The sequence below is a fragment of the Rhipicephalus microplus genome, chromosome X, assembly GCF_043290135.1.
Source record: "Rhipicephalus microplus isolate Deutch F79 chromosome X, USDA_Rmic, whole genome shotgun sequence".
Classification (NCBI taxonomy): domain Eukaryota; kingdom Metazoa; phylum Arthropoda; class Arachnida; order Ixodida; family Ixodidae; genus Rhipicephalus; species Rhipicephalus microplus.
This window is the reverse complement of record NC_134710.1, coordinates 50503571-50527923: the sequence shown is the minus strand read 5'-3', so window position 1 is coordinate 50527923 and position 24353 is coordinate 50503571. Positions and strand designations below refer to the sequence as shown.

Sequence of the window (24353 nt, the reverse complement as noted above, 5' to 3'; positions counted from 1 at the left end):
TGTATGGTTGCGACGACGGCCGCGAGGTGCTCGCTGGTTAGCGTACAGGTTGCAGTACAGGTGCGGTCATAGGTGTTCTGTGGTACGGTCACAGAACAACAATGAAAGTTGGCACCAACATGATCGTATGTGTACTGGTTCACTCCTTGTGTGAAAACTTGAACGCATGTATGCGGAATACAGGATGTTGTGCAGTGGGACAGTGCAAGTTTTGTCAGCTTGTGGTTGGTGGCGTGTCCCTCATGGATGCAGACTAGGTAGTAAGTAACCTGTGAATTTCTTCCAAAGACATCAGCGTCATAGGTGGCCGTACATTGTAGCTGCCGATACGCGCGGTTTCTGTAGATTAAACTACGCCATGCCCTTTCCGTTCTGTAGCGGAAGTTCCCGCACTTTGGTGTAAACTTGCTTGTCTTTCGCATTGTACGTGTCATTCCCTAATATTGACTCGTGCAAGTGAACTCGCACAGGTGCCGGCACCCGAGCTGTAATGCTACATTGTCAATCAGCGCACAGTGACGCTAAAGCGATTGACGAATCGTTCTGTGCAATTGTGATTCCGCGGCTGCTTCTGTGCGTAGTGATATCGACGCGGCATTATATCAACCGTGATTTTACACACACGTCATGATTTTCATGTTGTGGCCCGTCGCAGGTCATAGTACATGTACTGAGGGGAAACAATAATAAATAAACCTTTGTGTTTATCAGCTTCAAGAAGCTTTCCACTAGGGATTGCTGTGTAAAAACGTGTTTCGCACAAAAAGCTTTGTGTGAGTGTGTGTGTATGTGTGTGTGTGTGTTTTGCGTACATCCATACATATCTGCTATTTTTTTTCGCCTTCGTAACATGCCGTTTCCGATAGTACACCCTCATTCCGCTACACCGAAAAACCAGCGAAAAGACAGTTTGTATTCAAACTTATGTCAAAAACATTTGCATGGTGCAGCGCTATCAGCAATAAATATAAATAAATTGAAAAGTCAGTTTTGCGTAAGGGCGAACCAATGATCGAGTAGGAACAAATTAGCGACGAGAGCAAAGCACGCACGCCTGCTGATCTTGGAGATGGCACGCGCGACCACGCCCTTTTGATCTACGTTTGCAGTTTCTGCCGAGTGGATGCCCAATCCCAATGGAGCCCTGGACGTAGGGCCCCAGCCATAGAGGTTCCCATTTTCCTTTACTAGAGTTCCTACCCTCCAGCGAAATTTCCCCTTTCTGCCATTGTGTGCTGTTTCGCGTCTTGACAGTGTAGGCATGTGGTAAAGTAAAACTCAACGGCAGGGGGATGGTATCATCTGATGGGAATATAAAACCTCTGATCAAGTTGCACAGTTCATAACTATTTTAAATGCGGGGCATCTCTTGCTGGGGTCTATGTCCCGCGGCGTGGGCGTCTGCACACTTCCCATGTGCAACTCTCCTCCTGCCCCCTCTCCTACTCTCCACCCTCTCGCCTCGCAACGCTGACGCAGGGAGCGTCTGCTGACCTATGATCGCTCCCCCCTCTCCTCAAGGCATTCCTCCCCGCGGTGTTTACACTGCCATTGCGCATGCGCCCCCCCCTCCTCTTCTCTTTTACGCTCCCCCCCCCTCTCTCGACTCGAAACACTGATGTAGCAGCGTCTGCTAGCGATTTTCTTGTCTGAAAAAAACTGGCTGCTCCCGCTGCATAATCCTTCACTGGTAACCCTTTATATATAGGCACTGGATGTTAATTGACCTCCAAGGTAGTGCTGGTGGGAGATTTCTCTTCCGCGTTGTTGAACAATAAAAATTCACAGCGTACACGTTAACTAAAAGCGGACTGCAGGTCTCTGTGTTTAGTCGGAGTCTTCTGCCTTTCACTGACCATTAAGCAGCAATTGGCATGTTCTAGTAGAAAACACCGGTTCATCACTGCGTGCTCTTCGCCTCTTCAGGTTTCTCTCCTGCACAACACCGCGTCGAGCGCCACCGTCAGCGTTGCTGCCAGTGTAAACGTTAGCACCCGCTGCTTTGCATCTACGCATGGTTCCTTGTAGCAGGAGATGGTATAATTTTTTGGCAGTTGCTATGCTCGACCAAGTGATGTGATAATTATAATGACCATCATGAACCGGCATACATACATACACATAAAGCAATTCTTTCAAACAATCTTTTTTTTTTTGCCAGGCGGAGACGCAGCCTTGAACCGAACGTGCTGGAAGAATGCACTACTCATCCATGCCTTCGATGACCAACTGTGGGTCGTCCAGAGGGGCGAGGCCGCCGCCAGAGCTCAAGGGCTCGTGGCCGATACCTAGGCGGAGATATATGCCCAAATCCCTGAATAACTCACCGGATGTTTTTTTTTTCTTGACTGAATGAAGTTTCGTTACTCTCTCCCTACCAGGGTGAGATTTAAACCATGTATGCACAATCCAAAGCTGAGAATAGAAAGTGGGTGGGAAAGGTATTGCAAGGGAGCAGAGGATGAAAAAGAGGCGAGAATAATAAGAGTGATAAAGAGAGAATTAGGAAGAAAATAACGAAGTCAGATGGAGAAATATAAACAGAAAAAAAAAAGATGGAAAAGAAAAGGGATCAAGCATAGTTCAGCAAGGTGTTGTAAGAGAAAGATGACAGGGTAGAAACATAATCAAGCCAGCACCAGCAAAGTACTCGCCAGCTGTGCTGTGCTATGCATCGCCTTGCACAACTTTTTGCATGCTGCGTTAACTTTTTAAATTGAGTTTGAAGTGAACGGACTTTCAGTGATGAATGCAGTACTACAGAACTGAAAATTTACAGCAATATTTTATTAATTAATTTTATTTAACGATACTGTAGGCCTTTGTACAGGTCCACACAGTAAGTGGTTAGAAAAAGTATACATGAGCACGGACATATTAAAATAAAAAATGAAAGCAGAACACAGATTGCCTCAGTAGATAATGCTTCAGTAATAAATCAAGAACAACACAAAAAATGAAGAAATGGGATCACACATCAAGAAGCACCATACATGTGACAAGCTTCTGCAAACATCTACTTTATAAAGTACGTGCCTATGTACAATCAAGAAAGAATTTCAATTTTCCAAGAAATTCATCCACAGATCGGAGGGCGCGCTGGTCGCCGAAGAGAGCGGACGCGCATCACGTCGGGTCCGTCTTCCAAGAACTATTTGCCAGTGATTTTCGGTCATTCAGCCCATGAATTTTACAACAACGCGTGCGGAAAGTGACCAGGATTCCACTTACACCGAAATTCAAGGTGGGAAAAGACTTTTTGCCGGATTTGAGAGGTTTTCAACCCACGCCCCTTTGGCCCGACGCTCACGAAAGCCGGCCACCCAACGAGACGCGCTGAGCGTCTCCTCTGACGCGGGCGCTTTCTTCGCCCAACAACGATGGAAGTCCAAGTGAACGGGGAGGATATCTCCCCCGAAGAGGGCACGGATTGGTGCACCATCGGATCTAAGACCCAAGTTAACCGCGCAAACGCGCAGAGCAACACCCAGAACGGAGCCCCCTCCTGCACCGGCGAGGGAGCGGACTTCAACCGACAGCGTTCGCGTCGACAACTGCGTAACATCAAGTAGCAAGACATTAGAAAGAGCAAAATGCCACTACTCCCACGGAGCGATTTCAAGATCGTGACACGACCACGAGGAGGCCTCGACGTGGCCACCACTGGAACCGTGCGCCTCGCATCGGCGATTTACCGCGCGGCCAACGTACCGGCTCATGAAGCAGGGGAGGACACGGTGTGTTCCAACAACCATCAAAACATCATCGTCGTGAGCACACCACATGCCTCTCACGCCGATAAGTACAGACAGCTTCAAGCCATCACCATCGGCGACCGCCACCACGAGGTTAGTGCGTACGAGACGGCCCCCAACAACACGGTGAAGGGAATAATTAAGGGCATCCCGTTGGAAAAAGACGCCAAGTCCATTCATACCAGCATCGTTCACGCACGTAACCCTTATGCCCTGGCAGCCAAACGGCTCAGTAACACCATGACCGTCATAGTGGCGTTTGAAGGATCGCGAGTGCCCACTTACGTCAATTATGGCGGCGCCCTCCTTCGCTGCACCTTGTATCGCAAGAAAATCGACATGTGTCACTGCTGCGGGAGACTTGGTCACCGCATGGACGTGTGCCCAAAGCCCAAGGACAAAGTGTGTCGTGGTTGTGACGCCCCTAACCCAGGCCCCAACCACCAGTGTTCCCCCCATTGCAAGCTGTGCGGGGGCGCACACATGACAGCGGACCGCAACTGCCGTGCAAGGTACAAAACGCCCTACATCGTGACGAAGAGACAGTGGGAACGACGCAGGGCCTACGAGGAGGCAGAGGCCACTGCCACCAACTATTCCACCAGCAAGCCCCGCTCAAGATCCAGGACACCCAGTCGAAGCGACTCCCGATCTCGTAGCCGCACACCGGGACCCCGAAAGCAGCAGCAACGCCGAGCTCGCAGCCGAACACCTGGACGGACCCCAACGAGGGACGCGAAGACAACTGATTCGGTGAGCTTTGCAGATGCGGTCAAAGGAAAACGCGCAACAAACGCGGAGGCTGGCGGCAAAATACACACTAAGATAGAGGCGGAGATAGCTCAGTTAACACAGACGATACAAACTATATGCAAAAACAAATTGAATGCATGCAGACACAGATTCATGCGAAGGACGAACTCGTACAAAAGCTCCTGTCTGCCGTTCACAGCGAGACTGATCAACAGGCAATGCTGGAAACACAAGAAGAACTCGTAGAGGACGGTGAGGTCGAAGGCCCTGATACTAAACGCAGGCCGGCTATCTCCCTTAAAAAGTCAGTACGTTCCAAGCGTACGCGCGCAGTAACAGACGACACCCGAGTGAAGGCACTCGAGGCTCGCGTGAGCAGTCTCGAGGAAACTATCACCGCGACTATCACGCGTACGATTCAACAGAGCTTGGAGAGCATTTATCTCACGATTGTCCAGATTAGAAGCTGCCAACAGCGCGCTGGTGACGTCGCATAGCGAAGCGGCGCCACACTTGTAGTACCACATAACCACGGCAAGACACCCTTCGAAACAAAAACATACAATATGGCAGTGGAACTGCAGAAGTTACAAAAACAAACGAGCGCACCTACAACAATACCTGAAAACGATCCCCGAACGCCCAGACATCATCATACTGCAGGAAACAAACGGCCCCGCCAAACTTTCAGGGTACCAGTCTATACCAGGCAAGGAGGAAAATCCAAACGTCACCACACTGGTCAAGCGAGAGCTCACGGTCATCGAACACGACACCCATGTCAAGGATATTGAAAACGTCCTCGTAGAGCTAATTCCACCGCGTAAGACGCCCGACAGCATCTTCGTACTAAACGTCTATAGCAGTCCGAGATGCCGTAAACACCGCTTTCACGTCCTCTTCAAACGAGCACTCGATATCGCCCAGGGGCAACAACTCTTCATTGGAGGCGACTTCAACGCGGTGCATACGGCGTGGGGTTACAAACAAGATCAGCCGAAAGGCAGGCATTTGTGAAAAACGGCGCAACTCGCCGGCCTCGAGCTGGTCACTGACCCAGCGGCACCAACTAGGCAGGGCAACAGCGTCAGCACTGACACCACGCCTGACCTTACCTTTACGTGCAATACACGAAAGGTGACTTGGAGAAACACTATGCAAGACTTAGGCAGTGACCATTACATTATCTCTATAGAAGCAGAAGGCGGCCCACAGGAACACAATGCTGGTCGCCAAATGAAGATCACCAATTGGGAACTACTACGAAAAAATCGAGACAAGCAACAGATTGAAGACATCAAAGACATTGAGCAATGGACCGAGCAACTTCGGCATGACATCGAGAGGGTGAATAGACACCCGGTTACTGCACATGTGGCAAGCCAAGACCCAACTGCATCGCCGTTGGAAACGACAACGACATAATAGAAGACTGCGAAAATGAATAGCACAGCTCAACAAAGAAATAGAAAAGCACGCACTTAACCTGCAACAACAGCAATGGGAAGCGAAATGCGCGCAGATGGATGGTCAGTTCACTATGAGTCGCACATGGCAGATACTGCGGTACCTCATAGATCCCGCGAACACCAAGACCTCACAGAGGCAAGGCATATGCAAAATCATACACGCTTACGGGGGAACGGAGCAAGATTTCCTACGGGAAGCGGAACTCCATTACATATCCCAAACGCCCCCGCAAGTACACCCGGACTACAGGGGAGAAGGCAACGCCATCCTAGACGCAGAATTCTCAATTTCCGAAATCGAGGCGGCCCTCGTCAAACTCAATACCAAGTCAGCCCCAGGCCTAGATCGAATATCGAACAGGGCACTGCGCAACCTCGATTACAGATCGCTAGAGAAACTCAAAGATTATATTAACGAGTGTTGGGTGCGTGGAAAGTTACCCCAGCCATGGAAAGAAGCGCAGATCATACTTATACCGAAACCTGGCAAGCAATTGCAGCTGCAGAACCTGCGCCCTATCTCCCTAACATCATGTGTAGGTAAACTGATGGAACATGCGTTCCTCAATTGACTAACAGATTACCTTGAGGACAACAACCTATTACCACACACAATGATTGGGTTCAGAAGACATCTCTCCACACAGGATGCTCTTCTGCAACTAAAACATCAAATCATAGAAAATCCTGGGTGCTCAACGAGAGCCATCCTTGGCCTGGACCTGAAGAAGGCCTTCGATAACGTTCGTCACGACGCCATATTGAGAACAATAGACAGATTGAACCTCGGAATGCGAGTGTACAACTACGTCCGAGACTTCCTCACGGGAAGAACCGCACGCATGCGAGTGGGACAGCTAGAATCAAATCAAATCAACATTGGAAGCTCGGATACACCGCAGGGCTCGGTGATCTCGCCGATGCTCTTCAACCTCGTCCTGCTGAGGTTACCCGAGCGATTACATCAAATTGATGGACTGCACCACACGCTATACGCGGATGATATTACGATCTGGACGACAACTGGCAGTGACGGAGAGATCGAGGATCGCTTACAGGCGGCCATAGAATGCGTGGAACATTACCTCGTAGGCACGGGACTCACCTGCTCGGCCGAAAAATCCGAATTACTGCTATATAGACCGGTGAAAAAGGGACGCCTGCCCAAAAACTACGTACCTTCAGAAAATCAAGAAATCAAACTAACATCATCAAACGGCTCACCAATCCCAATGGTAAAGAAGATCCGGGTACTGGGGATGATGATTGAGCAGAACGGCGGCAATGGTGAAGCACTGCGCAAGATAATGGCAAAGGCCACCAGCACGATGCAACTCATCCGACGCATCACGAACAATCATGCGGGCATGCGCGAAGGCAGCGTCATACGACTCATACAAGCCTTTGTTATTTCACAACTAATGTACACGGCACCGTTCCACAAATGGACAGTTGCGGAAAAAGAGAAGCTTAACGACCTGATACGCAAGACGTACAAGTTCGCGTTGGGACTGGCGCCCGGAGTTAGCACCAGCAAACTCCTAGAGCTAGGGTTGCATAACACCCTCGAGGAACTCGTGGAGGCGCAACAAGTTTCCCAGCTCGAGCGCCTATCCAAGACCCACCCAGGCCGACACCTACTCGAAAAACTTGGCATCACGTACCATACGCAGCACGGCATCAAAGTCGAAATTCCAAGATCGGTACGCGAGCAAGTATACGTACCCCCATTGCCTCGCAACATGCACCCCCAACACCATACGGGACGGCGTAAAGCCAGGGCACAACGCATTACTCAAAGCTACTCCAACGACACTGAAGCGGTTTTCACTGATCCTGCGCGTTATACCAATAAAAAGAGTTTCATGGCGATAGTTACCGGCCATCGTGGCAAGTACATCACAAGCCTCACTGTGAACACGGCACACGCTGAAGCGGCAGAGGAAGCGGCTATAGCACTGGTCCTCACACAGACCAATGCCACATACGTGATTAGCGATTCGCAAACAGCAATTCGCAATTTTGCCAACGGACACATCTCGCAAGAGGCGTTTCACATACTCCAACGACATCCCATACATCCAGGAGAGGTCGACTTCGATAACCGAAGGCACCTGTTATGGATCCCGGCACATACCGGACTGAGCACCCCCAACGAAGCGGCTCACCGCGTTGCTCGAGGCCTCACTCACCGAGCATCGCCGGAGGACGACGAGCCCCCACGGGGAACTGCAGACATCTGGGCATGGGAGGATCGTATGACCAGGTTTCACGACATCACCACACATTACCAGTTACAAAGACGCATATACCCATCTCTTCACGAAAGGCTAAACAGAACGCAAGCGGTACACTTCAGACAATTACAAACAGATTCATACAGAAACCCTAGACTCATGCACGCCATGTATCCAGACATATACACTACAAACAGATGCACGTCATGTGGCGAGGTTGCCACCCTTAGTCACATGCTGTGGGAGTGTCAGGGCCTAATAAACAATTCGAACAGTGCCGATTCATCTCACTCTTCCACCGCCAGCCTCCGCTCGCGTTGGAAGGCCGCACTGCTCAGCTCGAACCTGACAGCACAACTCTGGGCCGTCCAGCGTGCCGAGGAAGCCGCTTCGAGACAAGGTCTCGGAACCGCATCCGCGGTGGGTGCCCAGGCCCACTAAAAAACGCCGGACTCGAATCGTCTGGATTCAACAAATAAAGTTTATGTTCTTCTTCTTCTTCTTCATCCACAGATCGGCATTCAACAATTTCACTTGGTAAAGCATTATAAGTTTCAATAGCTCATGGAAAAAAAGAATATTTAAACATGTCGCATTTGGCCTGATAAGGCTTGCTGTGTTTATTGGGACAAGTGCTGATGGAGTGACGGTGCGGTGTCTGCACGTAATCGTGTTTGTTTATGTCTATGCGGTCGTGATAGAGCATAAAAAGAAACTTCATCGTGGCCACAACACGCCGACACGCAAGGGTAGGCAATGCTGCCTGATTTCTAAGTGCACTTGCGCTTTGATGTCGAGAGCTCTACTTTGAATATATAAATCTTAATGCTTTATTTTCTATACTTTCTAGTTTTTGAATAAGTTCTTTCTGGTGTGGGTTCCACCCAATATTACCATACTCAATAAGCAACCTCACCAATATTTTATATGCGGTTGATTTCCCATTTTATGGAGCTTCAGACAGTTTTCTTCGCAGGAATCCTAATGTACGGAAAGCCTTTGTGCACGTGTTTTTAATGTGATTATTCAATTTCATGTCTCCTGTAAAGATCACGCCCTGATATTTAACTGAATCTATTAACTAATCTGTTAAACTAATAAATCGTTACCCATTAGTCTATATTTGAAACTAAGAATTGTCTTTTTATGTGTTATAATCATGCATTTAGTTTTCCTAACATTAATTCCCATGCTCCATCTGTCACACCAACGAGCTATCTTGTAAAGTTTATAACCCATTGTATCGGGCCAGTTGGTAAGGATCGCAGCCACTAGTTCTACGGGCTCTTCACCATTAACGTCTCTTCAGTGGCTGCGCTTCCTAGCAAGATTGTTAAGTGTATTGTTCAATTTGAGTCGATCATCGACTCTCTGCATGCAAGTGTAGATGACCAAGTCATCGGCGAAGAGCCGTAACTTTACTCCTTCTTCTGCACAATCATCGATGTCATTAACATAAATAAAAAATATGTGTGGTTTACCGTCCCGAAACGACTATATGGCAATGAGAGATGCCATAGTGGAGGGCTAATTGATTGATATATGGGGTTTAACGTCCCAAAACCATTATATGATTATGAGAGACGCCGTAGTGGAGGGCTCCGGAAATTTAGACCACCTGGGGTTCTTTAACGTGCACCCACACCTGAGTACAGGGGCCTACAACATTTCCGCCTCCATCAGAAATGCAGCCGCCACAGCCGGGATTCGAACCCGCGACCTGCGGGTCAGCAGCCGAGTACCTTAGCCACTAGACCACCGCGGCGGGGCTAGTGGAGGGCTACAGAAATTTCGATCATCTGGTGTTCTTTACGGTGCGCTGGTATCGCACAGTACACGGGCCTATACCATCTTGCCTTTATCGAAATTTGACTGCCACGGCCGGAATCACGCCTACAACCTCCGGGTCAGCAGCCAAGCACACTAGCCACTGTTTCACCGAGGTGTACGGAACTGAAAATTTGAGCTTGGCTGTTTAGCCATTTTGATTTTGCTATATCTGTATATGATGGCAAAAAATGTATGCCTCAGTGGTGGGGATGACCTTCCACTTTTTTGTTCTTGTTCAGCAGTAGATTAATAACCTTCAGTGGTTTTGTCATTCAACTTTCAGAGAGAACTGGCTCAAAAGAATGGTTTACTGGTGTGGAAATTCTGTTGTGTGGCACATTGCATTACAGTGGACGACTGCGTGCAACTCAAGCTACAACTTTCACTTGTAAAGGCCTTCAGAAATTCCTACTGGTTTCTGATTGGAATGGCTGACAATGCTAAATCTGACAATTGTAGCGGCAATGAAAGTGTTGCCTACCTTCTTTGTAAAAATCTCCGTTGCAGTGTCCCCAAAATAGAGCAGTTTATCGCCTTTGGTTGAAAGGGAGGGTTCAAAGACGCTTGCCTAGACCGTCCTCAGCTCTGAAGATGATGAAATAATCTTGTTTCTTACATAAATTAAGGCTTAGAATACTGTAGTATTCTCCTTTTCGCTTACTTTTACAGTAAAATCTCGTTAATTTGACACTTGTTAATTCAGAAAATCAGATCATTAGGACATGTACTTTTGTCCCAGCACACATATGCATTGTTTATTGGCATCAAACTCTCATTAATTCGGTTGTGTTTAGCCGAACTCGTACTTCGGTCCTCAGAGTGCACTGAAGGAAAAAAACTGGCTTTCATGGACAGGTGAAATGGTCATGGACACTAAGAAGAAGTGGTCGCCATCCATAATTTGGTTGTTGTTATGTAGTAAGGTAGGGGTTCAGAGCAACACTCAAAATGCGCCATGGTTCTAACCTTTTTGTCTTTTATTTTGTTTCTTTCTCCTCCTTCCGCTCATGCAGTACTTATATAGTAGCTGTGTTTCTTCGATCACTGCTCTTGTTCTCTGCCGCCTTTATCATGCTTCTGCTGTAGCTTTTCCTCTTTCTCCTCTCATTCTCACTGCTGCCACTGTTTGTCATTCTGCCCTGTGCTTGATATTCACTCTCTTCCTTTGTGCCACTCAAACACTCGATGTCACGAAACACATTATAATAGGTTGAATCTAACAGACAATTGAGCATAATCGACTGCTGGATTCGTTAGGTTGTTCCTAACAAAAGAAATGAGATATTGATCTTAAAAACTGTCGTGCCATCTTTTTGATGCCTAATAAGTTCTAAAGTGCACACTTTAGAGCTTATTGCATGCTGTTTTGTTTTGTTTGAGCTTTACGTCACTGGGCCTCGACACAGATAGCTTGTTATAGAATATGGATAAGTTGGTGCACAATGAAAATTGTAGTAGAGTGCAAGTCACGATTGCATGGCAATCAACGCGCATGTGCAACACTCGATCCGCTTATCACAAGCCTCCTTATATACTCGGCTGCATTACTGAATAAAACTGCTTTTGTTCCCCGCTACTCGTCTGGCGTACATGGTGTCAGAAGTGGGCACGGCAGTTAGTTTTTGCCGTGCAGCAAGCTTTTCCATGTAACCACAGCCTTAACGGAGACAGTACGGGACGAGCGTCCCTCACGCCCAAGCCCGCGAGACAAGCCCGAATCACCCAGAACTACAGACACAACCATGAGTTCTACACTGCCACCTCCCCCCAAGCCGCTCGACACCACTGGCGATCGACGTTTACCTAAACTGGAACATCTGGAAAAGTGAGTTTGAACTTTTCGCAATAGCAATGAATCTGAAGGCACAGCCGCAAGATGTTCAAGCCGCTACATTTCTCATGACCATCGGCGAAGAGGCAAGGCGGGTTTTTCGAACCTTTAAATTTGAGAAGGAGGAAGACAAGAAAGATCTGAATGTCCTAACCTGGAAGTTCGAAGCCCACTACAAACCAGTTACAAACCTCACCTTCAACGAGTTCAGGTTTGGTTCCAGAAACCAGCGAGAAGGCGAGTCGTTTAACGATTTTATCACAGAGCTCAGGATTCTAGCAGCGCTGTGCGAATTCGGGGAGCTTGAAGATAGGCTTCTACGCAGTAGAATAATCCTTGGGATACGAGACAAGGGACTTCAGCAGAGACTTATCCATGATAATCCCTCCTATGCCAAAACGGTTGAGATTTGCCGTGCTAAAGAACAGAGTAAAGAACAGGTCGCTGAAATCCAAGGCAGCACATCTTTTCGCGGTACAAGAAAAACCGCCCCCTGCCCGAAATGCGGCTTGCAACATCACAGATCTCGAAGATGTCCGGCAATGGGGAAATATTGCAAGAAATGTAACGGTCGAAATCATTTTGCAAGCGTGTGTCGCACTCAAAGCATGAAAACGCGGTCAGAAGGACGACACATATACGACATGTAGAAATGGCCGATGACGAAGAATACTTCCTGCAAACGTTGGAAGTTCACGCGATAAAGAATGATGAGCACTGGGTGGCGACGTTGAATGTAGCGGGTGCTATGATCAGGTGCAAAATAGACACGGGAGTGAACTGTTCTGTCATACCAGAATCTGTCTTTCGAAAGTTATCAGTGGCTCCTGCGCAAAGCAGTTCGGCTACCTTGCGTACTTTTTTTGGTCACACACAAAAAGCAATCGGGAAGATACACCTTGCTGTCTCTAGCAGCACGCAGAGCACCAAGGTTACGTTTTTTGTTGTCGCTCAAGAGGTGCCAGTTACACCAAGTGGTGAAGTCACTGAGAGAATGGGCCTAATACAACGCATAGATACAGTCAACGTCGAAGCGTCTGACATGTTGGTATCCGGCTTTGATGATATTTTCCAGGGCCTATAGGGCAACTTAAAGGATTCACCTATCGCCTGCAGCTTGAACTCGATGTACCACCAACCATCAAACCCGCAAGGAGAATTTCCGTTACCCTTCAAGAACCAGTGTAAGCAAAGCTAGACGAGATGGAAGGCGACGGCGTCATCACAAAGGTGAAAGAGCCGTGCGTGTGGTCCAGCCACATGGTCGTAGTAATAAAGAATGGGAAGGTACGCATATGTTTGGATCCTTCAGATTTAAACAAGGTGATCTTGCGAGAGCATTACCATATGCCGACTTTGGACGACGTAGGAGCCAAATCTTTTTCCACGCTCGATGCTGCTTCATGCTTTTGGCAAATAACCCTTGACGAACAAAGTTACAAAGTTCGCGTGTGGGCACTATGAGCACACCGTTTGAAAGGTACAGGTATCTACGCATGCCATTCGGCATCACATCGGCACCAGAGGTTTTTTTCAACGTGCCATGCATGAAGTGGTTGGAAATTTGGCTGGCGTAGCGGTTGTGATGGATGATATATTAGTCTGGGGAAAGACGAGACAGGAGCATGACAGAAACCTCACCACCTTGCTTGAACGCTGCAGAGAATGCAATTTAAGGCTCAACAGAAAGAAGTGCCAATTTTTGCGGTCCAGTGTACGTTACATTGGCCACCTCCTCACTGCTGAAGGACTCTCACTGGATCCAGAAAGAGTACAAGACATCATGTACCTGCGCCGAAAAACCGTAAGGAGCTTCAAATATTCTTTGGAATGGTCAACTTTGTATCGCGTTTCATCCCAAACCTGTCTGTTGCATATGCGAGAGCTGCTTAAGAAGGACGTCGCATGGACGTGGACAGAAGCGCAGGAAAACAGTTTCCAAAAGTTGCGAGCTAGTCTTGCTACCGTGCCAGTACTAGCCTACTTTGACCAGTCCAAAGCAGTGGAATTGTTCGTTGACGCGAGTCAGTACGGCGTCGGTGCAGTCATCTTACAAGATGACCACCCCGTAGCCTATTCTTCCCGCTCTTTAACGGCACGCAGCAGAAATAGGCACAAATCGAAAAAGAAACCCTAGCCATAGTTCATGGCTGTATGAAGTTCAAGGACTACATACTCGGACAGCCATTAGTCACAGTAAAATCTGACCATCGGTCACTTGAATCAATTTTCGAGAAACCACTCTGTGATTGCCCTCTTCGTCTTCAGCGCATGCGCCTCGTGCTACAAAGATTTCTCATCGCCGTGGCATACAAACCGGGAAAAGAACTGTCTTTGGCCGAGGCACTTTCGCGTTTTCCTCGTAAAACAGAGCTGGTGGATGAAACGGAACAGCGCTGTTTCTTCGTTACCTGTTTCAGATCGGCAGCTACTCAGCATGAAAGCAGAGACCGAGAAGAACACACTCATGACCGAGCTCTGCCAGTACGCAAGTACAGAGTGGCCCTAAAGCAAGCAGCAACTGTCGGATGCCTTAAAGCCATATTGGAGCTTCCGGGATGAGCTCCACGTCGAGGCCGGGATGCTTCTCAGAAGCAACAAGCTTGTCATTCCGCCAGCAATGCCCACGAGTCACCAACTCTGCCATGGCAAGTTGTCGGGGTGGATCTTTTTCATCACGAAGGCAATGAATACCTCATAGTCGTTGACTCTTACTCAATTTTCTTTGAGATTCGCAAGCTTTGTCATGCCACCGCTGCTGCAGTAATCAAAGCAAGTGCAGGAATCTTTGCAACGCATGGCATTCCAGCGAAGCTGTGCAGGGACAACGGCCCGCCTTTCAACAGCACGAACTTCCACGCTTTTGCGAGCAAATTTAATAGCAACCACATCACGTCTAGCCCGTACTACCCGCGCGGCAACGGCTTAGCAGAACCCGCTGTTCAGGAAGCTAAGCCTCTGTTAAACAAGTGCCCGTTTTCCACCCTTGAATATTACAGTGCGTTGCTGGAATGGCGGAACACTCAGAGGGACGAGTGGCTGCAATCGCCAGTTCAAAGGCTTATGGGACGTCACACCCGAAGCCAACTCCCGGTCCTCAACTGTCACTTGGAACCGAAGACGGTTCCCACAGAAACTGTTCATCAGCGACTGCAAGAAATACGACATAAACAGCGCTTCTACTACAACATAACTACAAAAAGTCAGCCAGACCTTCATAGCGGAAACCGAGTGTTCGTATATGACGCACGCAGCAGAACGTGGGCTCCAGCCTTAGTGGTCGGTCCTGCAGGGCCCACGCGATCCTACGTGGTGACTACAGACAATGGGCAACAGCTACGCCGCACAAGAGAACATCTTAGGGCCACAGAAGTCTTGTCGCCTGCCCGCGAGTCCCCAGCAGAAAACCAAGCAGCACCATCAGACTCAACTAAGGTCCTTCGAAGACGTGAGCGCATACGCTTAGAGCCGCAACGTTATCCATTGCCAGAACGTCACAAAAAGCAAGGCTATCCATGTTTGCAAACAAAAAATTTCCTCAACGCTTGTTTTTTGTGTGTGTTATGTCTCCTTTTGTTTTGCCCCAAATAAGGGAAGATGTAGTAGAGTGTAATTAAGTCACGCTTGCACGGCAACCAACGCGCATTTGCAACACTCGATCCGCTTATCACAAGCCTCCTTATATACTCGGCTGCATTACTGAAAAAACTGCTTTTGTTCCCCGCTACTCGTCTGGCATACAAAAATGTTCAGACTTTTATTAAAACTTTCCAGAATGTTTGTTCATTATTTTTACTTCTTATTTATCGCAAAATTTCCTCACGTCTTGTACCTTCTTTAAAACAATGGTCATTGCATGTTCTAGAACATGCATTGATCATATCCTTCTGTGTCCCAGTGTCGCAGTTGCTAAAAATAAAGCAGACAATAAACAAAGCATAGAGCTTATTTGCACTAGAGTGCATTAAAGCACCTAATTACCAAAGCCGCCTTTTAAGGGGTTAGCTGTTTTTTCACTGTACAATCTGAGCTTTTGTAATCTTTTGGTGTTAATTTTCCACCATGCATCCTATATTCAAGAACCTTGTAGCCCCATATGGCTTGAACATTGTCTCTTTTTATGGAAGGTGGCTTCTTAATTTCGTGGCATTATTTTCTGGGCTTGCTAGCTGCTGGTAAGAAAGCCATTTGCCACCTTATACTGTTGAAGGCAAAAAATAGAAACAAAGTGGGGGGGGGGGGAGGGGCGTGGGGACAGGATTGTATTTGAACATACTCAATCACTACCAATATTGGTGAAGCCCTTCTGAGTGGCAACCTTGTGAGTAGATTCAGTAGCTGGCGTAAATCCAGAAAAATCACAAGGCGCGAGGGGGGGGGGGGCACACACACATCTTGCGAAGGTGTCCATATTGTTTTCATAAATGTTATAGCTTGTATTTATTTTTTTTCTTATAAAGCTGCCCCTTTTTAAAAGGGGCATGCACGGGGTGGGGAGCAACTCTAGTCTTTTATAAAAGGTGTCTTGTATAAGCAAGGCACCCCGTATGCGTTTTATTATTAACCCCTATTTTAATGTACACAGTCTGGTGTCTCTCATATGCTTGGATTTCTTACATCAGTGTCGCTTAGAAAGGGGTTTGACTGTATCGAAATTGAAATCATGCCTTGAAACCAAATTGAAAAACAAGTATGGCTTTGGGACTCGCATAATTACATTGTTCTTTTCAGTCATTTTTGAAACTGATCGACCGGCAGTGTTGATTCTAATAGTCTCACGCAGCTGACGGTTATTGAACACCAGTGCATGCTAGGGGGGAAAAAGGCATAGGAGAAGTTGAACATACTATGCTCAACTCTCAAGCCATTCCAATATATGATGTTTGAAGAGAAAGCTTTAGGGGTGACACTTGCTAGGGCCGTCCCCCCAGCCAGAGCCCAAGCAGTGTCATGATGTCCCTGACTCAATCCCCCATGATTTATGCTACTGAATTCAACTCGCAAAGAAAAACAAAAAGAGACGTCATATGGCAGTCAGCACTGGAACTGTTGTACATGTCTCTTTTGTTTTTGTCCATAATGCTGTTGGACCTTGCAGATGTCATGTGGCAGTTCACTTATTGGGCATCAAATTCTTTATAGCGAAAACACTTCCTGAGAAACGGTTGTCTGGAGAGCTCATGATAACTTTAATGGCCTGTAAATTGGCATTTTTGCATTCCATCCACAACAGGATGCAGCTGATGAAGGCATGTAGCGTATTATCTAAACGCAGTACCTGCTTAGCTACCACAGAAGGCCTAGCTCTCATAAATAAATAAATAAATGGGACATAGTAGGTGTGAAAGATGAGACTAATCTTTTAAAGGATATCTATATAAAGGTAACAAGGCAGTTATAATGTGGGAAAACATGTATCCAAGCCTGCAGAGGTAAAACGGGGGCTTAGGCAGGGGTGTCCTCTGTCTCCCTTGTTAGTCATTATTTACCTGCATGGATTAGAGGCCAAATTAGAGGGAAGTGGACTGGGATTCAACCTGTCTTTCGTCAAACAAGTAAAACGCATTGAAGAGGCACTACCAGCATTGATGTACGCAGATGATATAGTGCTAATGGCCGACAACAAGGAAGATTTGCAGAGATTGATGGACATCTGCAGTAATGAGGGAGATAGGTTAGATTTCAGATTCAGTAAGGAAAAATCAGCAGTCATGATTTTTTATGAAAACGAAGGTAGTGAGCTTAGAATACAGGAGGTCACGCTAGAGATAACAGATAAATACAAATGTCTGGGCGTATAGTTAAGCAATGGGACCGAGTACTTAAGAGAACACGAAATATACCTAACGACTAAAGGTATCAGGAATGCAGCAGTGATGAAAAATAGGGCACTGTGGAATTACAATAGGCATGATGTTGGGAGAGTAATATTGAAAGGGGTCATGGTTCCTGGACAGACGTTCGACAATGTGGTCTTGTGCATGAGATCAGAAGTTCAAGCAAGATTAGAAATTAAGCAACGTGTAATGGGTAGGCTTGCTCTAGGAGCTCACGGGAATACACCAAATCAGGGAGTACAAGGTGATATGGGATGAACATCATTTGAGGGCAGGGAAGCTAGCAGCAGGACAAAATTTGAGAAGCGTTTGCGAGAAATGGGGGAGGAGCGTTGGGCTAGGAAGGTTTTCAGCTACTTGTACATGAAGAATGTCGATTCAAAATGAAGAATGCGAACCAGGAAACTGACTGGTAAATACTTAGAAAACAGCAGGTGGCCAAACCAAAAGGAACTATCGGTTAAGAAGAAATAGAAGGAAACGGAGACTGACATGTGGAGAATTGGCATGCTAAAGAAGTCCGCACTAGAAATCTATCGAACTTTTAAGCAGTAAATTGCCAAAGAAAGGATCTATGATAATACTCGGGGTAGTTCTCTACTGTTTGAAGCCAGGACGGGAGTATTGCGAACCAAGACATATCGGGCCAAATACGAAGGGGTAGACACGGTATGCAGTGCATGTGGAGAGGAAGAAGAAACTGCCGAACAATTGATAATGTTCTGTAAAGGGCTTCACCCTATAGTTCAGGATGATGGCGCAGAGTTTTTCAAAGCACTGGGGTTTAGGGACAGGGAGGGCAAAATAGACTTTAGGCGGGTAGAATTGACTAGAAGGAGGTTATCTGATTGGTGGCTAAAGTCAAGGCACGAGTGAAAATTAAACCCTTCACTGCAAAGTACGAATCCTCAACCTCACTATTTAAAGGAAAAAAAAGTTAAATCTTGTAATTAGTTCACTAAATATCATGGCTAGGTGGCGTTAGCCGCCGCCCGATCTAAAGGGTACAGCCACATCCATTCATCCATCCATCCTCTCTGTACGGCAGCTTAAAGTGTGGCGAGTGCGGCCGTGGGAACACCGCGGTACGCGTATTTTGTGTTTTTTTTCTGCATTTCTTGAGTGTTTCAGTCTAAAGTACCACTAGACGTACGTGTTCTAAGCATGCTTACTGCGAACCTAGCTTGAACGATACCTAAAGCTGGTTCGCAACCGCACCTCACGCTTATTTGAGTATCGGCGAAACCTGCGTACATGATGTTATGCGATTTCTATGCTGTATTTAACTTGGCAAATGTAGTACACTGTTCATATAAATGACAGCGAACGTGCAAAATAATGATTCAGAGGCTTTTGAAAGTGCGAGCTAAAGAGGGCACGAACAGAATTTATTCCCAGAGAAATTGCGGACTCACAATTTCACTTATTTTCGTGACAGCGGCTTTCGGGAAAATGTTTTATAAACGCTGTTCTTATCCGTGGTTGTAGATGCATGGTGGACAAGGAGTGGCCTGATGAACCTTGTGCAAACCAGCACGGCTAGGTCCTTGTGGTGCTGGATGTTAGACGTAGTGCACTTCAGTAGCGCTGAATCCGACACGGCTGGAACGGCTGCTTCAAGTAGTGTTTTCAGGGAGCTTTTGAAGGCTTGGCTCCTTTCGAAGTGCCGTTTCTACGAATTACCGCAAGGTTTCCAGTACGTAGAGCAGCTTGTCCGAAGGATAGAGCAGTCCGCCTCTGTCTTGATGCCAAACAAATGACTGGAGTGGCTGGTTGGACAGAGCTTTTGTTGTAACGGCACATCAATCTTCGCAATCTATGTACTCCATAACAACGCGTGCGATGTAGCCACCAACATAAACAACTGCTGACAGCTGCAACGTTGGAAGACTGGCTGGCACATTTGTCCGCTTTAAGCGCTCCAACACGTGAATAGCTTCCTCTGGTAGCTTGGCGGAAATCGTTGGCGTCTGCTGCCTTGCAACCACAACCCCGTTGTTTTGTCCAGCTTCTTCACTGCGAAGCACGTTACTATTTTCTGATGTAGCTGAAATACCAATTTTTAGGAGCTTTTGCAAGCCACTCACTGCAGATCGGGCATCCAGCTGGTCATTGCAGCCCAGTGATCGCCGGAGTGTTCCAAACAACGACTCAATCGGATCGCTGCCGAATTTCCGCGTAAGAACAAATAAAAAATTCTCTGTTCTTAGCATATAGCGAATGCAGGCAACTGTCGAATACATTGTCAGTAGAAGTGCCTCGTAGGTTTCAGTGGTCAAGAAGTCACGAGTATGCGTTGCTTGCTTCTTGAGATTCTCCATGTACACACAGCAGTACACACAGCAGTACACACAGCAATGTACAAACAGCAATGTGGCACACAGCAGTACGCTGTCGGGCGCAAGGAGTTCACATAAAACTTTTTGATCGGCTGCCGTACGTTGATAACGCTACTTTTTGCTTCGTGCGATGGCTATAAGCGCTTACAGCTATATCGGCAAATAATCGCAGCAGCAAGGAAACGTTGCGACACGCGATTGCTTAGGCGCGCCGGCATGTGATACAGTGGCAGGAACTTCACAAGCCACAAAAGAAGATGCGACGCATGGATTCATATGGCTGTACCCTTTAGATCGGGTGGTGGCTCACGCCACCAAGCCATAATACTTGGTGAAACAAAAACTAGATTTATTTTTTCTCTTTAAATAGTGAGGTTGAGGACTCGTACTTTGCAGTGAAGGGTTCAATTTTCACTCGTGCCTTAACTTTAGCCACCAATCAGATAACCTCTTTCTTGATAATTCTACCCGCTTAGTCTATTTTGCCCTCCCTGTCCCCAAACCCCTGTGCTTTGAAAAACTCTGCGCCATCATCCTGAACTATAGGGTGAAGCCCTTTACAGAACATCATCAAGTGTTCGGTATTTTCCTCTTCCTCTCGACACGCACTGCATGCCGTGTCTGCCCCTTCGTATTTGGTTCGATGTGTCTTGGTCCGCAATACTCCCGTCCTGGGCTCAAACAGTAGAGAACTACCCCGAGTATTATCATAGATCTTTTCCTTGGCAATTTCCTGCTTAAAAGTTCGATAGATCTCTAGTGTGGACTTCTTAATCATGTCAATTTTCCACATATCAGTCTCAGCTTCCTTCACCATCTTCTTAACCGATAATTCTTTTTGGCTTGGCCCCATGCTGTTTTCTAAGTATTTACTAGTCAATTTTCTGGTTCGCTTCCTCCATTTTGTATCGACATTCTTCATTTACAAGTAGCGGAATACCTTCCTAGCCCAACGCTCCCCCCCTTTCTCTCAATCGCTTCCCAAATTTTATCTTGCTGCTAGCTTTCCTGCCCTCAAATGATGTCCATCCCATATCACCTTGAACTCCCTGATTCGGTGTATTCCCGTGAGCTCCTAAGGCAAGCCTACCTATTCCACGTTGCTTAATTTCTAATTTTGCCTGAACTTTTGATCTCATGCACAAGACCGCATTTCTGAACGTCAGACCAGGAACAATGACCCCTTCCTATATTTCTCTCACAACATCATACCTATTGTAATTACACAGTGCCTTGTTTTTCATCAGCGCTGCATTCCTGTTACCTTTAGTCGTCATGTATATTTTGTGTTGCCTTAGGTACTCGGCGTCATTGCTTATCTGTACGCCCAGATATTTGTATTTATCTGTTATCTCTAGCATGACCTCCTGTATTTTAAGCTCACTGCCTTCATTATCATTAAAAATCATGACTGCTGATTTTTCCTTACTGAATCTGAAATCTGACCTATCTCTCTCATTGCTGCAAATGTCCATCAATCTAGAGCTGCAAATCTTCCTTGTTGTCGGCCATTAGCACTATATCATCTGAGTACATCAACGCTGGTAGTAACTGTTCAATGAGTTTTCCTTGCTGAACGAAAGAGAGGTTAAAGCCCAGTCCACTTCCTTCTAATTTGACCTCTAATCCTTGTAGATACATCATGAATAATAAGGGTGACAGAGGACACCTTCCTAAGCCCCCGTATTACCCCTGCTGGCTTGGATACCTGTTTTTGCCACTTTATAACTGGCTTGTTACCTTTATAGATACCCTTTAAAAGATTAGTGACTCCATCTTCCACACCTAGTGTGTGCAGTATTCCCCACAAATCCTCTTGAACCACGCTATTGTACGCTCCCTTGATATCAAAAAATGCTAGCCACAGGGGCCTGTGTTCCTTTTCTGCTATTTCGATGCACTGCGTCAGTTAGAACAGATTGTCTTCCAACCTCCTGTGTTTCTGAAACCCATTCTGCAGTTCCCCCAGCACCCCCTCATCCTCTATCCATGCCTGCAGTCTTTCCTTTATAATCTGCATCCCCAGCCTGTAGACCACTGATGTCACTGTTATAGGACGGTAGTTGTTTGTCAGATTTGTCCCCCCTTCCTTTATAGATCATGCTGTTCCTGCTAAGTTTCCATCCATCGGGGACTTCACCATCAATTATTATTTTGCTCACTGCATTTCTCAAAGCATGCTTAGATTTCGGACCCAATGTCTTTATCAGCATAATTGGAATGTCGTCTGGGCCTGTTGATGTACTTCTAGGAACCCTGTTCTCAGCCCTTTCTCCTTCTCCTTGTGAAAATGGAGCCATTGCGCCACTTGATTCATCCTTATGTATTGTGGTGTTTGTTGAAATTTTTCTGTCACCCTTGTTCTCCTATATTCAATAACTTCGTCCCCTTCTAGCCTAGCACCTTGAGCTTTAGTTAACCTCTGCTCTAGGTTCGTCTCCTCTGTTAGGGAGTTTAGATGGTTCCAAAATTTTTGCAGCTGCCTTTCTGTCTTTTTTATGTACTTCTGCCAGCCACTGAGCTCCCTTTCTTCTGATCTTTTCATTGATCAGAAGTGATGCATTTCTTCTATAGCTCAGAAAGATTTCCCATTTTCTTTCAACATCATCGGTCAGTTCACCCCGCTGCTTAACATGTCTGTGTTCCCTAGAGGCTTCCTGGTGTTTTGCTATGGCTCTCTTAACTTCCTCAGCCCACCAATTCTTGGGTTTGTGTCTTCTTTTCCGGGGTGACTTGTCACGTACCTTAGCAAGCTCTAGCTCAAACAGTCTAACCATATTCGTGTATGTTCACATTGTTTTATTATCCTCACTGATTACTTTCTCAATTTGTTTAGTAGCTATTTCTATTTGCCTTTCTGAATAAAATTTTTCCAGTAGTTTCTCATCTTGTCTCCTTCCCACTTTCCCTGCTCTTCCAAAACTTAGCTTGATACGTTTGTGATCACTACCCAGACTTCTGGAGCCACCTTCATCTATGTGCATTCTCGTGAGCCTATCATACATCCTATGTGACATCACTACGTAATTTATCTTCAACTGCAGCCTTCCTACCTCCCATTTTATTTGCCCTTCACACTTCTATGTACTGTTGCAAATGATCAAATCATGCCTTTCACACATATCCATGATCATTTTGCCTGTTGGGTCAGTAAATCCATCTATATCTTCTATGTGCTCATTCATACCTTCTAGTATAATTATCTCGCACTCTCCACCTAACTGCTCAATATACTTTTTTCTACACTCCACCATTGCCTGGTTTTCCTCTCTGGTCTTTCCTCCCGTCCACAAGTACACCAAACCAAGAAGTGTCCTTTGCCCTGCCACTTTCCCTTTTAGCCATAAATGTTCCTTGCACTCCTGCTTGACCTTTTGCTAGTCTGTAGTATTATGAATGAATGCCCCAATACCACCCCCCTTTCTGCTTCCTTCTGTTTTATTACAATATTCCCACGCGTAGTCCGGATTGTTAAGAGGTTGTTCCATGTTTCTAAGATATGTTTCTACCAAACCGTATACCATCGGCCTCTCCTCCCTTAGCAGTTCTATCTCTTCCCACTTCAGCCTGTTCCTGCCACCCTGAATATTAATATATCCTATGTCTCAATTGACTCGGTGCTCGTGGGTACGTCTATTTCTGCCCGGTACTCTACCTATCTTAGATACTGGTACCACTTTGGAATCGTATCTGTCCATACCACCTATCAAAGAGTCCCCCTGGTTGTTTTCCTCATTACTAGCTATCCTGCACTCCAAAGGGCTCGCGTGCCCCTCAAAAAAGCTATTACACGTCCTGCAAGTCGCCAACCCACCTCATGACCTAGCCGCCCATCGAAGTGAATTCTGTCTCGTTGAAAACCACCCCACCTATGCACCTCTCTGTTTGTTTCCACCACCTCAAAGCCTTTCTCTCGACTCATCCGCCATACCTCTTGGTTTGCGTTGACCACCGCTCTTCTCAGGTTGCTATCACGCACCGGTACCTCCGGTATCGTGCATATCACTACCTGAACCTTAGGAGAAGTTGCGCGCATGTCATCGACGCCTTTCGCCAGTGTGGCTGCTAGTCCTGCTGCATCTTCATTTAGGACATCGTTTAAACCGTCTGAAATTATCACGAGGTTTCGTCTATCAGCTGATAGTGTCGTGATAGTGTCATGATAGTGTCGGTCGTGAGCGCCACCGCGCGAAGCTTATTTGAAACTGAAGGCAGGCCAACTCCGCTGGGAGCGCGAGTCATTCCTCAGGCATCTTTCTAGAGGAGGCGTTTCTGTATCCGGTGAGAAAAAGTGTCATGGCG

The 24353-nt window shown here is 46.7% G+C and overlaps 1 protein-coding gene across 2 annotated transcripts; it reads left to right on the top strand.

The window, feature by feature from the left end:
* The first annotated feature begins 37 nt into the window (after window positions 1-37).
* LOC142775204 (uncharacterized) lies at window positions 38-8713 on the top strand. 2 transcript variants are annotated; one of them, XM_075876545.1, is made up of 2 exons: window positions 38-257; window positions 2162-8713. In XM_075876545.1, exon 2 carries the CDS (start codon window positions 6592-6594, stop codon window positions 8653-8655), a length of 2064 nt encoding a protein of 687 aa, XP_075732660.1. In that variant the 5' UTR covers window positions 38-257; window positions 2162-6591; the 3' UTR covers window positions 8656-8713. The 2 variants fall into 2 exon arrangements, with proteins under 2 accessions (XP_075732660.1, XP_075732659.1); XM_075876544.1 differs by having other exon boundaries at window positions 38-260.
* Window positions 8714-24353: the final 15640 nt, after the last annotated feature.

What these genes read in the sequence shown, in the direction of transcription:
- LOC142775204 (XM_075876545.1), top strand. Translation starts at nt 6,592, where the DNA reads ATGATTGGGTTCAGAAGACATCTCTCCACACAGGATGCTCTTCTGCAA.